At 33.2% G+C, this 15,275-nt stretch overlaps 1 protein-coding gene across 3 annotated transcripts in view; it reads right to left on the reverse strand.

The window, feature by feature from the left end:
- The window catches only part of Rock1 (Rho associated coiled-coil containing protein kinase 1), a 151,777-nt gene that overhangs the window by 17,611 nt on the left and 118,891 nt on the right, over positions 1-15,275 (reverse strand). For all 3 annotated transcript variants that reach the window (XM_046438524.2, XM_046438523.2, XM_058577089.1), the window contains 5 exons: positions 14,814-14,883; positions 11,808-11,902; positions 4,567-4,732; positions 3,373-3,466; positions 3,034-3,122 (listed from right to left, as the gene is read on the reverse strand). In XM_046438524.2, coding sequence (XP_046294480.1) covers positions 3,034-3,122; positions 3,373-3,466; positions 4,567-4,732; positions 11,808-11,902; positions 14,814-14,883 — 514 coding nt within the window. The remainder of the gene's footprint in view (positions 1-3,033; positions 3,123-3,372; positions 3,467-4,566; positions 4,733-11,807; positions 11,903-14,813; positions 14,884-15,275) is intronic.

The following is a 15,275-nucleotide window of genomic DNA, read 5'->3' on the forward strand; positions in this document are numbered from 1 at the left end:
GATACAGCCCCAGCCCTACATATATTTCTTCTTTTTTTAAAAATATTTATTTTTTAGTTGTAGTTGGACACAATACCTTTATTAGTTATTTTTATGTGGTGCTGAGGATCGAACCTAGGGCCTCACATGTGCTAGGCAAGCACTCTACTGCTGAGCCACAACCCCAGCTCTACATGTTTCTTAAAGAAAATGGGAGTTGAATAAGAAAAGGAGAAATGATATAAAGGAGAAAAATCCAGAGATGGTGCTAAGCACAGGAAACAATACATAGGCAAAATGGCCCAAGATAATTTTTCCCCCCTTTGGACAAGTAGGAAAACAGGGAAAAGGCATCTGACTAGGTAGTTATCATAAGGCTCTTTTCAAAGTAAAAAGTCATGTTAACATAGTTCAGGTTAATTCCTTTTGCAAGAAAGAAAACAAGTACATTCAAATTGAGATAGTAAAATTAGTTACATAAACTATAAAACATGTTATGCATGGTATATTTGTTCTGCAATACTGTTTAAAAAAATATTTTTCCAGTAAGAAAAGAATGCTATGGGGATGGGGCTATAGCTCAGAGGCAGAACACTTGCCTACCATGCTTGAGGCACTGGGTTCAATCCTCAGCATCACATAAAAAATAAACAAATAAAATAAAGGTATTCTGTCCATCCACAACTGCAAATAAATAAATAAACAAACAAATAAAAATGGGAAGAAAAAAAAAAGAATGATATGTACCATAATTTCTTTATAGATTAGATATGAGGAACTCCTGAGTAACTTAATGCAGCAAAAGCTTACTTCATGGAACTCATAATATGCATTATGTATTTATCAAAAAAATGAAATACAGAAACATATTAAGAAAGTTAAAAACCTGTGTAATACCACATCCCTCAAAGATCAAAAAAGTTTCCTTTGCTTTTCTTTCAATTTGCTAGAAGTATATCATCTTCTATGCTTCCTAAACATAAAAACAAACTACATATTTAAATTTAAAAACTGGAATCACATTACACATTTTGTGCTACAACACAATTTAAGTTTAATGCTATATCCTATATCATGGAAAATACTATTTTCTCATACCATTTCACACAAATCTACTTCAGGAAGAGCCTCATACACTCTAGGTGAAAAAACTCTACTACTGAGTTGTGTTATTTTTATATTTTCACTATTAAAAAATGATACAGTGACCGAGTGTGGTGGCGCATGCCTGTAATAGCAGTGGGGTGGGAGGCTGAGGCAGGAGGATCGAGAGTTCAAAGCCAGCCTCAGCAACTTATTGAGGCCCTAAGTAACTCAGTGAGACTATGTCTAAATACACACAAAAAAGTCTGGGATGAGGTTTAGAGGTTAAAGCGCACTTGGATTCATTTCCAATACCAAAAAAAAAAAAAAAAAAAAAGCAGTAATTACTTTTTTATTTATTTCTTTTAAGCATTTTTAAAATGTATTTCTTTTAGGGTTGGGGTGATAGCTCAGTGGTAGAGTGCTTGCCAAGCACAAGGCATTGGGTTCAATACTCAGCACCACAAAAATAAATAAATAAATAAATAAATAAAGATATTGTGTCCGTCTACAACTAAATTTTTCTGCAGGGGGCGGGGCTGGAGGGCCACCAAGGATTGAACTCACTGAGCCACATCCCCAGCCCTTTTTTTGGTATTTTATTTAGAGACAGGGTCTCATTGGGTTGCTTAGTGCTTCAGGTTTGCTGATGCTGGCTTTGAACTCAGAATCCTCCTTCCTGAGTCTCTTGAGCCCCTGGGATTACAGGGCTGTGCCACCACACCCAATTCTAAAAATAGTTTAAAAATTTATTTCTTTTAAGCATTTAAGTAGAATAAATTCTTAAATGTGAAACACTGGGTGAAAGATTTATGCATAATAATGCTTTAGTCTATTAAATTATTCTTATATTTTAATTCCTCAAATAGTATATGAATGAATTTTCCCTACGTTCTTGACAACTGAGGAGTTATGTCTTGTTTAACTCTGTCAAAAAGATAACTGAGCTCTACAGACACTTGAAATTTTACATAAATGTTAATCTTTTCCTTCATGACTTTTTTGTGAATTTTTAAAAATTCTATCTAGTTTCAGATCTCCATTTTTTAAAATATGTTTATTTTTATTTATTTATATGTGGTGCTAAGGATCGAACCCAGGCCACACATGTGCTAGGCGAGCGCTCTACCACTGAGCCCCAGCCCCAGCCCCCTCCTTCATGATTTTTGTCGTGGTATAAAGGTAAGAATTGGTATGAAATTTGCAGTGAAGGATTTTCAAAATCTATTAAATGCATTTCTGAAACATTCCTTTAGTTGCAACATGAAGCACTGAAGAGAGAGAAAGCATATTAGTGTTAAGGGGACTCTATGATCATTTAATTAAAAGGAGAAAAAAATTTAATTATAAAAAATCAAATGAAATACTTAATAGGTTATAAAGAATTTGAATTATTGGATAACTATAAAATAATAAGATGTGGTTTTTAAAAAAATCTTTATTTTTTAGTTATAGGTGGACACAATATCTTATATTTTTATTTTTATGTGGTGATGAGGATGGAACTCAGTGCCTCAGGCAATGCTAGGTGAGCGCTCTACCTCTAAGCCACAACCCCAGCCATAAGATGTAGTTTTAATGGACAAAAATCTTAACTACAGCCATCATTAAATTCAAAGCAAAATTATACATGCACCCCTACAGTTTATTTTTTATTCCCACATCTTCTCTCTTGTTTTCAATACTGTGTCTTCTCTTCATGTTTTCCTATTATTAACAACAGGTCTTCAATACAGTTTAAACACATTCTAACTAAACAAACTGCTAGACAAACTAGCTTTTAAAATTAAAGTTCTATTTCCCAAATAGGTCATCTATATTTAGTGGGAAGAGAAAACATTATTTTTCAAATGAAAAACTTGAACCTTATTACTGTAGTTTTAAGAAAAAGCGTATAAGGAGTAATTATTAACTTCCCCAAAATATGATACTCAAATACAAACCCATAGAAAAGGTTGAAAACATGTATACCTGTGTTTTAAGGGTTCGTTCTGTATTGATATTCTTCTCAAAAGTAGCCTTAAGATTATTGATCTCCTCCTCCTTCTTCAATTTATATTCTGCCAGCAAATTATACAAAATGTTATTGTATAGCATTAAATAATTTAATTTCTGCATTTCAAATTAACATTGTCCTCAATTATTCAAATTACTATGCATTATATGATAATTTCCTATAAATTCATTAAGAGAGTTCTTAGGGCTATCGAAGTTATTTAATATATGAAAACATATTTCAAAAACCAAACAGATAACATAAACAGGTAGTCACTGAATTTAATATTATGATTAAAAAAAAACCCTACATACCTTCCTCTGCCTTCCTCATTTTATCAGTTAGCTCTTCATTTTCTTTTCTTAATAATTCAATATCTTTGGTTAGCATGCTGTTCGTTTCTTCAAGCTAAACAAAGCATACAAAGATTTAAGCTAACAGTGTGATCTTTATCTGTAATCTCTTGTCTATTTCTTGAAGCAGCTTTCTTGGGTCAATTCAAAATACTGTTCTTCCAGAAGTCCTCAAGTCAACTGCTCAGACTCTTTGCTCCTCTTATATTTAAAGCTAAAACCTTAAAGATAATATTTTACATTTTCCATAGATGAGGACAGGTCAGACATCACAAACTACAGAAAATACCTAGTTTCCAGTTTAAGATATGTGGACATAAATAAATTCTAGGTATTAGTTTCCAAAATTTATTTCAGTATATGCATATATAGAAATAAAAGGAAAAAAGCATAATAGAAAGAGAACTAGGCTGCAAATTAGGAAATCTTTGTACAGTTCTAGCTCTACCATTAATCTACTATGTGATCTTGGGTAAGTAATTAGCCTTCTGGGCCTCAGTTTCTTCATCTGAATAATGATGATGAAAATGACAATAAATATTGATTGATTATTTAAGTAATATATTTATTTATCATTCATTTAATCCTCATAAAAATCATATAGAATGGGTATTATTTCTGTTTTATACATAAGGAAACTAAAGCTTAGAGAAATTAAAGCAACTTGCCAAGATCACATAACTTCTTGGGGGTAAAGTCAGGATTTGAACCCAGGACTGCTTAAACCAGAGCACATGTAGACGACTTCAAAACAAGAAAAATCTTTTTAACTCCTACTTTAGTCCCATAATTCTATAAAGACTATATATAAAACTCAGGAATAGGTAATTATAATACTGATTTTCTTATAATGGATTCATATATTATCCACAAAGAATTTTTCATCCCAAGTTGATTTCTCTGAACTTCAAAGAATTCTGCCTCGTAAAATCAGTTTTAATGTATTACAAATAAACCTATAAGTTTTATAGTTAGGAAAAAAAAAAAAAAGCCCAGTACTGTTTTGGATTGAATAATCTTATACATGAGTATAGAATAATCACTATGTATAAAATGTAACTATGCGTACACACATATTTCCTTTAATGCTTTATATGTAACCTATTTTGATTTACATCAATTTTAATCTACAGATACTTTACCTATCACACTTACCCGACTAACAGCGTGATCTTTATCTGTGATCTCTTGTCTATTTCTTGAAGCAGCTTTCTTGCTTTCTTGGGTCAATTCAAAATACTGTTCTTCCAGAAGTCCTCGAGCCAATTGCTCAGACTCAGCTTTTGTTTCTGCTAGATCCAACTGAGTAGAAAGGGTTTCTCTGCAACAAATTTTTAAGAAAAATGGATAATTCTCCCAACTTAATCACATGTTTAAAAACACAAATATCTTTAAATGATAAAAAAGAACTAAAGATTTTATTGATTAAAGTAAACTTTTAAATCTGCTGCAAATGTTCTATAGAAGTAATGAATTTTTTTTTTTTATTGTTGGTTGTTCAAAACATTACATAGTTCTTGATATATCATCTTTCACACTTTGCTTCAAGTGGGTTATGAACTCCCATTTTTAGCCCATATACAGATTGCAGAATCACATCAATTACACATCCATTGATTTACATATTGCCATACTAGTGACTGTCGTGTTCTGCTACCTTTCCTATCCTCTACTATCCCCCCTCCCCTCCCCTCCCCTCTTCTCTCTCTACCCCCTCTACTGACCTTCATTTCTCCCCCTTGTATTATTTTTCCCTTTCCCCTCATTTCCTCTTGTATGTTCTTTTGTATAACCCTGAGGGTCTCCTTCCATTTCCATGCAATTTCCCTTTTCTCTCCCTTTCCCTCCCACCTCTCATCTCTGTTTAATGTTAATCTTAGAAGTAATGAATTTAACCTCTCAAGCTATCTACTTTTTTTTTGGTACTAGGGATTGAACTCAGGGGCACTGACCACTGAGCCACATCCCAGCCCTATTTTTTTTTTTTTTTTGGTATTTTATTTTATTTAGAGATTGAGTTGCTGCTTAGCACCTCACTTTACTGAAGCTGGCTTGAACTCACAATCCTCCTACCTCAGCAACCCCCGCTCCCTGCAGCTGGGATTACAGGCATGTGCTACCACACCTGACCCATCTATTTTTAAATAGGAATTTATTGTGGATTTGAAATAGAAGATAGTAAAGCACATGGAAAAGTCACTGGCTGGCAAATTGGGATGCCAGACCTGGATCTTTATCCTTATCACTAATTGGGAGGATCATTGGGAGAGTTCCCTATACTTCCTGGAGCTCAATTTATCAACTCTATAAAATGGAAGGGCTAAATTAAATTATTTATGACATCTCTTTTAAATGCAATTCAAGAAGATTATAAAGACATAGGTTTGTGATCTACTATGAAACATTTGGAAATGCTTTTTGGAAATTACACTTTAAAATCTTTTAGCTTGTTCTTCCCAAAGAAACTCTCTTGGATAAATTACCTTGTTTACCATTACATCCTCCTTGTATACCACAGGGACTCAATAAATGTTTTCTGAACAAATGATTCTGTACCTTTATTTTCTAACAAGGCAACTTTTCTAATAAGTTAACTAATATTAGAAATCAATTTTTCTGCCTTAAAACTAAGGAGGGAGACATATAGTATTCACATATAAGGAGGGAGACATATAGTATTCACATATACAGAAAAAATATTCATTCATTTACCCAACAACTATTTATCTGAATGTTTACTATGTGCCAAATACTGTTCTGTGAATTAAGGCATACAGTACTAATAAAATTCCTGCTTTCAGGAAGCATATATTAGTGGAGTCATACAATTTAAAAAATGAACAAGTAATATGTAGTATATCATAGGGAATAAAATTAGATAAAATGTGGAAAAAGTTGTGAATGTGATCACAATTTTATCATACAAGTAATTGAGAAGACCACTCTGTTAAGATTACATTAGAGAAGAGACATGAATAGCAATGCAGGTTATTTGGGAATACAGTACTTCAGGCAGAGGGAATAACAAGTAAAACAAGTAAAAAGTTTATTTGTAATGCTATGGTGGTAGGAGGGAACAGATGTTTTCTCCTCACTTCTAGGAAATAAGGTCATTAACTGAGGATGAGAAGTTGCATTTGAGGAGAAGAAGATACAAAATACTAGTTAAAGAAGAGTGAGTACATTAGAAAAAGAAAACATTGCTTCAGGTACATGATATTCTTATCTGGGGTTATTGTTTTGCATTAAATTCACATAAGAAATATCTAAGTTATAATTCAAAATGCCAAAAAATGTTTTTATCCTAGAATATATTTCTATACTTGGTCATGAAATTGCACAGCAAAGAATGAAATGGTTCAGGGTAAAATTATCTTCATCTATATACACCAAGACTTCTTTGTAACTCTTAATGGTGAAGGACCTATCTTTATTAATATTTAAAGTCATTCTCACCTTTATTCTCCTGTCTTCTCAAAGAACTTAAATTATCAATAATTCCATTCTTCTTAATTATAATGCCTGGAAAATTCTCTGGCCCATGGAAAGTACTCAAATATTTTATTTATTTGAATGAATGCATGTGCAACTTTTCCCATACTCCATTTACACATGCTCAAATTAATGCTACCTCTAAAAAAGGGGGGGCTTCCCTTCACATTCTCCCATTCTCCTCCAGCTACTGCTACATTTTGTCTTAACAGTCACATCTCTTGAATGTTTCTTCTTCCCCCCTTAAATGGTACTGGGGATACAATATAGGGGCTTGCACTTACTAGGCAAGCTCTCTACCATGGACCTACATGCCCAACACTGAATTTATTTTTTTTAATTTTATTTTTTAGCTATAGTTGGACATAACACCTTTATTTTGTTTATTTATTTATTTTTATGTGGTGCTGAGGATCGAACCCAGAGCCTCGTATGTGCTAGGCGAGCCCTCTACCGCTGAGCCACAACCCCAGCCCCCAGCACTGAATTTTTTAATTTAAAAAAGATTTACTGAATACTGTAATGTTGCAGGTACATTTGTAGGTGCTGGGCCTATACGAATGAATCAGAACTAAGAAAAAAGCTCTGTTGCATAGGTATGAGGCTGAAGTTTTAGTGGAAAGAAAAACAACAAATGAGAAAAGTAATTAAGCAAAACCATAATATATGAGGGAGATAAGTACTACAAAGAAAAATAAAATAGGAAATGACACGTGAATTGAGCAGCAAGGAAATGGGATTGCATGGGATGACTGGAATTTCGGAAAGCGTAATCAGGGAAGGTCTCTTTGAGATGATGTTTAGACCTAGACTGAAGAGGGTTAAACGGCAAGCCATGTGGTCATTTAGAGGAAAATGTTCTGGGCAGGGGGAAGAACAAGTCCAGAATGACAGGTTTGTTGAATACTAAGAAAATCAACGTGAGTGTTGTATATACTCTATCTCTATTTCTACCCTTTCCATGCATTCTTTGACTTTAGTATCTATTCTCATCACAATTTAGTAATTGGTCTCATCAAGTTAACAATCAATCTTGGTACAAATATAATGGACTATTTATTTATTCCTTGACCTTTTGAACAGCTGGCATTTAAACCATTTTCTCTTTCTTAAAATATTCAATTCCCTTAGCTTTTGTACTACCCGCCTCTGACTTTCTCGTGTATTATTACTGATTTTTTACTTTTTCTACCTCTGTTCATTCTGAAAAGTACAAGATCAATAAGTTCTTCCTTAACCCTGTGTCTTCTGATCCTATACTTGGGGTTATAATTTGGAAGGAATAAGTGTCCACAAAAGTGTTTATAATCTAGGTCACTATTTAACATAAAAATCCAGATTCCTGGCTTCTCTTGAAAAATCAGAAGATCTTGTAGCCAGGCATGGTGGTGCACGGCTGTAATCCCAGTGGCTCAGGAGGCTGAGACAGGAAGATCTAGAGTTCAAAGCCAGCTCAGCAATGGCAAGGAGCTAAGCAACTCAGTGAGACCCTGTCTCTAAAGTTTCTTATAATTCTCACAACTCACACAATGAATATATATGTATTTAGCTAACTTCAGCTCAGGTACACGTATGGTTTCAAGGTTCATGAGTTTATAGATTGTGAGATACACCATCACATTAATAATTCTCAATTATCTTAGTGACTTCATATGCAATTTATCAAATCAGCCTTAAGTCCCTATCTTTCCTCTGAATTCTACAGCAATAAGCCCAAAAGCCCAGGTTTTCATTTCTATTTGGATATCCCAAAGCACCTCAAAGTCTACAGACCTGACATTAAAATAATCCCTCAATTCCCAAACTCGACATTCTTTTAATTCAGGAATTACTATCAATTCAACTGTTCTAGTAACAAACTTGAAGAGTTGGCCTGAAATTTTTCCTAAACTTTACTCCTACCATCTCTCTAAATCTCCAAATCCTACTTCTACTTCCCATTTCTTTCCATATGCTTTCCTCTCTTCCTACTGCCAATTTCCACTATGATTTCATATCTAGATTATTCCAGTGGTTGTATAATTGATTCCCTTTATCTACACTGTTTTGCTCTAGCCCAATCTCTTCTCCACTCTTTAATCAGAGTGAACTTTCTAAAATACTTGTCAGTTCTTGGCTTAGAATTTTCATTTATTCATTTTATATTTATGAAAAAATTTTTGAGGCAGGAGAGGGTCTCACTATGTTTATCCAAGCTGTTCTCAAACTCCTGGGTTCAAGTGATCCTATTGCCTCTGCCTCCTGAGTAGCTGGTACTACTGGTGGGCACCACTATGCCTTACTGTGAACACTTAATTCTTTGCAAGACCCTGATCTAGGTGTTGTGTTGGGGATATAAAACAGAGAAAAATAAAACTCTTCACTTTTCAATGTTTTAAACTTCTTAGCTTGACACACAAGGCCATTTATAATCTGACTCAGATTTATCTCTCTTATCCTTTCTGTCACAAACTAAACTATGTACTGTTCCTCAACTCAAATTAGCCTGGTTTCTACCTATACTGTCCCCCTTTTCCGTTACCTCACTCCCTGGCTAAATTCTATTTTTTACTTAGTTCTTAACTCTTTTGGGAAATGTTCTCTGAATCCCACATGGTTAAGAAGAGCTATATCCCCCCTTCAATGTGTTTCAAAAGCATTTTGCCTTACCTTAATTAGATCTGTTTCCTCTATCAATTCTTAAGCACTTAAATAACCATAACTTACTAATAATTATATTGTTGGCACAAAGTACAGTGCATAGCAATAGGGATAATCAATACATTTGTCTTAAATAGATAAAACAAGGGCAAACATATTAACCCTATGAAACAAAATAGTATATAGGGAATTAGAGACTCTTTTCACAGCGAATGCACACACCTTGGACTGCACATTACAATGTGGATACCACACAAATGGCAGTTAACAAATTAGACTCTACAATGGGGCTACTGTTGGATTGCCCAGGAAAGGAAGCTTTCTAAATCAGACTATAATTATTAACTCTAACACTTGGCTGCCAAATTAATATGTTGACACTTAATGTGATGCTCAATTTTATGATGATCAACAGCTCAGTAATAAATCATTGTCGATTTTGTGTTTCAAATATTTTAATAACTCAAATAAGGCCACTTAATCATAAAAAAAAAGTAATTACTACCAAGGCATTATGATATTAAGTCAACAAGGCTAAATAGTAAAAAGTCTCATCCAAGTTTATTTTATAAAATTGTTAAAAATGAATTTAAAATAAAAAATATGTATTCTGAGGTCAGGTGTGTAGCTCAGTGGTAAAGCATGTGCTCAGAATGCATTACACCCTGGGTTTAATCCCTAGCATCAAAAAAACTTACATATCTCAAAACAAATGAAGAGTATAAAAGTGGAACATCTCCACTTCCCTAAGGTGATAAGGATCTAACATTGAATATCTATGGTTGCTAACAATACAAAGAGACAATAAGGCATTGCAAGGTTTCATATAAAGTAGACTTCTCCCTTCTAAAAGTCAGATTTAAACCTATTAATCCTCCAGATCAGGGGTGTCAAATTCCTGTTTCAGATGGTATAAATATTCTAAATCTGCATTAATGTGACTATTGAGTATCTATGAAACATAGGAAGTACATCTAAGGAACTAAAGTTTAATTTCATATAAATGAATTTAAATTTAAATGACTACATGTGGCTAGTGGTTACCATACTAGACAGAGCAGCTCTAGATTTAACAACTGATTTGTGAGAAACACAAAGGAGGTAATGGTTCGACTAATCATGGAAACAGAATCAGCAAAATCACAACTAAGGGAAATACTACATGCCAAAAGATCTACTTAAAAAATTTTAATTTTTTTTCAAAGGAGGTTAAATGAAACAATATAATAATATCAGATAATTAGTTTCAGAGTCCATTCTGACACTCTCTAACTATGTATGAGACCCAGCTAAATGAGTCACTATCTTTTGGGGCCTCTCAGTTCAATTCTAAAATGAGGTTGTTATCCTTAAATAGATTTAAAAGGTTTACTTGTTTATTTAGTGCTGCTAAGATATTGAACCCAGGGCCTTGATCTGGAGTCCATGTTTTCTTCTTCTAAAGTATACATGTAATGGAAATTAACCTAAATCATAATACTAAGAAGACAAAAACCTTCACCTAACATAAAATAATGACTGCAAATAGAGAATGAGTTACCTATACATAAATAAACATCTAAAGATTGACGGACCCTTGAAAACAACTTCTTGTCAGTCTAAAACAGTGAATTTCTATGCAACCACTACATCATTACTTTATTACACTGCTTCTTCACTGTAAAAGTAAATTTCAGCATAGACTAATTTGTTCTCAATTATCCAAGTAAAATGTGTTATACCACTCCCATCAAAATAATGGTACACCTACTCAACGTATGGTACATCTACTCAACCTATGTTTATAGTTTAGACAAAGTGTCCCCCAAAAGCTCATGTGTGAGACAATGCAAAAAAAAGCTTATATGTGAAAGGCTTGGGTTACAAAAGCCTTAACATAATCAGTACATTAATCCTCTGATAGGGATTAACTGGGTAGTGACTATAGGCAGGTAGGGTGTTGCCTGGAGAAGATGGGTCACTGTGGGTGTGCCTTTGGGGTACATATTTTATCCATGGTGAGTGGAGTCTCTGCTTTCCTCTGTCACACCTTCCACTATGACATGCTGCCTCACCTTGGGCTCAAAGCAATGGAGCCAGCTGTCTATGCACTGAGACCTCCGAAACCATGAGCCCCAAATAAAATTTTCCTCTTTTGAAATTGTTGTTGTCAGATCTTTTGGTCAAGGCAAAAAAAAAAGCTGACTAAAACAATATCTTTAAGATTAAATTTAAGAATACTTTGTTGTAGTACTGACTCTTATTCTAAAGCAAAATGGACATACTTTTCATTTTGTAGTTCTTGTATCTTCTTTAAATTTTCTCTGTTTTTTTCTTCAATTTCTTCTTTAAGTTCCTTTACCTGGGTTTTATAAAGTGTCTGCAAAACAAGTGATAATAAATGAAGGTTTGTGGTATAAAGGTGTATTAAAAATCGTAATGCAAAAATAAATAAATAAAATTAAACTCATCCCAGAAAAAATATATATGTTTAATATTCATACTTCTTAAAACTTATGTTTTACTTGTTTTAGAATATATTTGATTTTTTTTACTTATTACATATTAAATATTTGTACATTTTGCTTGAGGAACTCTGAATACATCAAAAAATGCCAGTATCAATATTAGTATTTCAAAGTTATGCAAAATAAATAAAAAATTACTGAAATTAGCAAACAAAAAGAAAGAAATAAAGGTTTGTGCTGGGCAGCAGTTCAGCAGTTTCTTATAAACAAGAAACATATGTCCAACAATTCTACTCCCAAATATTTACCCATGACAAATGCAGTTATGTACACAGTCTTGTACATAACTTCCCATTAAAGCGATATTTATTCACAGCAGCTCCAAACCAGAAGCAATTCAGATATTCATTAATACACTTGTTAAAAAACTTATGATGTATTCATACTACTCAGCAATAAAAAGAAATGAACTGATACATACAACATGATAAATCTAAAAAATGTGTTGAGTGAAAGCAACCAGGCATTAAAGAATACACATACTGTTTGATTTCACATATATGAAATCCTATAATAGGTGAAAATAATCAGTAGTGACAGAAAGCAAGTCAGTAGTTGCCAGCAGATGGAGTTGGGTAGGAAGAAAGGGGCCACAAAGAAATTTTCTGTGGTGAAGAAAATGTTGTACATGTTGTGATGGCAGTTACATGAGTGTACATATCTGTCAAACTTCTTAACCCTGTACATATCTATTATATAGAAATTATACTTAATAGCATACAAATTGTATTTATTTGAGAAAATATTTTTCAAAAATCTAGACAAGTACTACTCATATAAAGTTCAATTCTTGAACTGAATAAAATTACAAGAAGTACTTCTCTTTTTGGCTGAGGTGGATGGAAAGGGTGGCTGAGAGACAGAAGTATCAACGTAAGAACATATACTTACAGTAGTACAATAGTTCTCAAAAAATTCATTAGGCTTTTTTGCCAACTCCATCAACAAATGATGAACAGATCAGACCCAGATGTGGTGCTGAAGTAACAGAAAACTTTAGTTCTGATGTCTATTTCTTTCTTTCTTTCTTTTTTTTTAAAAAAAACAAACCCCACCCATTTTAGCTTAAAAGATGGGATAAGGAAAAAGAATATTAAGGACCAGAGTGTAGCTATAGAGGACAACTTTTTATGCTGCAATTACTTCTCTAGAAATAGCACTTCTCGAGGAAAAAATAATTTGTATTGTAATGCAAATGAAGAAAAAAGAGAGGGCTTACTGTAGTTTAAGTGTTTATACTTTTTAAAATTAAAATAATTCATTTGCCTGTAGGAACTAGATTCTCATCTCTTTTCTCATTTTAAATGATGAAATTATATGAGGAATCAGTTAAGGGATAAAATGAAAAGCAATTCAATTTTAAAGTCCAGATTAAAGTTAAATTTTAAGTTTGGGTCATAATAGCTTATTAATTGAATGCTACCTAATGGAATCCTCATAATCAATGGAATAAACTGGAACTAAGAGATGGGGTCAGGTTTTATTATTATTTTGTAGAGGCAAAATCAAGAATCCACAGAAACTACCACAAGTCATTTGATATCCATCTAAAATCTGGAGGCACTGCATGAATATTCTGTGGAAGCAGGCAGATGAAGAATGGAGGATGCTACAGACCACTATGCAGAAGTTGGTAGCACATACTTGAATAATTAAGATTAACCTAAACCCGGGGAAAGATTTTAACAATATTGATTATTATTTTTTTTAATTGAAAAGCATTCTTATGATGGCTTCTTAAGCCAAGAAAAATAAAACAAAAAATAGAAAGTCATAGTGTTTATTAGAAGATAAATAGTATATAGAATCAATGTATCATAAAGCTCTAAATTATGTAGAAACTATATAGAGGTCTAATGGTGTTCAGATTTTAAAAATATATATTTTAATTGTAGTTGGACAAAATACCTTTATTTATTTATTTTTATGTGGTGCCGAGGATCGAACTCAGGGCCTTGCACGTGCTAGGCGAGAGCTCTACCGATGAGCCACAACCCCAGCCCTGTTCAGATTTTTTTTACTGCACAGCGATGAGCCACAACCCCAGCCCTGTTCAGATTTTTTTACTGCACAGATCATTACTTCCAATATCATTCACACTTGGTTTCTAGGGTATGTTCACTAATGTAATCTGAATTCCATGCATTTCATCAAACTGACTTTGACTTGTAGATCAGGTGGCTGCCAGGGTAATACTAACAGTACAAGTTGACAACTATTTAAGATGAAATGAAATGGCAAAGCAGAAGGTTGGCAACCAAAACAAAACAGAGAGGTTTTAATAAAGCTTCAAAGCATCAGCTGTAAATGTTCATTACAGCAGTAAAAATAACTTGGCCTACAGCAAATTAAGAGGTAGAATGATAAATACAGAGGAAAAAGCCAAACAAATTCACTTAATGTGTACACGGAGCTAAAACAGAAAAAAATGCTCTTAAACATTAGTTCTATCTACAACTCAAAGGCCACTTTGATATGTAAAAGTGAGCTATTACTACAAATGGTTTGCTGATAAGAAAGCAGAACCTTTAATAGTCTTATTTATATCTCTAATTTGATGGCAATTTTGGAAATGTTTACACAAAAATGGTCATTTCTTTAAGACCATGAACTCAGATTCAGATATGAAATGTAGACATAGGGATGAAAAGGGAGAAAACTTCACAGTATTTGAAAAACAATCAGTATGTAGAAAAGATCTAAATGCCTTGTTTTAAGTAAGGTCTTGAAACAGTCCACATGTTAAAAATGATTCTCACTTACTGAGAAATATTGTTCAGCTTCAAGCTGATCTTGTAGCTCCCGCATTTGTCCTTCATTTCCTCTATACTGTCTGCAGATAAAAGGAGAAACAGTAAACAAATGCTTCTATTTATACTAGACTTTAAATTAATCTTAGTTTATTAAAGTTGCTAAAATTAAAAAGATTCCCTACAATAACCTTTTTTTTAAATATACTTCATTATACAGCATTATTTTACTAATTCATTTTGTCAGTCACATTGTCTGGTTCTATCTTCCTCTTTTTGAAATGATGCTATGCAAAGGAGAGGGATTCCTTTTCTAATTAGGGTCACTTTCAGGAGACATTAATTGTGCATCTATTCAAACCAAAAATAAAATTATTTTTTTGTCAATTTTTGTAGAGAAAAGCAATGAGAGGGATACATTTTAAATGCCTTAGGTAACAAGTAAACAAAACTAGGCAGGAATATTTAATAAGCA

This window comes from Marmota monax, unplaced genomic scaffold (assembly GCF_021218885.2).
Source record: "Marmota monax isolate L192 unplaced genomic scaffold, Marmota_monax_Labrador192_F-V1.1 WCK01_AAM20220418_F8-fsc00232, whole genome shotgun sequence".
Lineage (NCBI taxonomy): Eukaryota > Metazoa > Chordata > Mammalia > Rodentia > Sciuridae > Marmota > Marmota monax.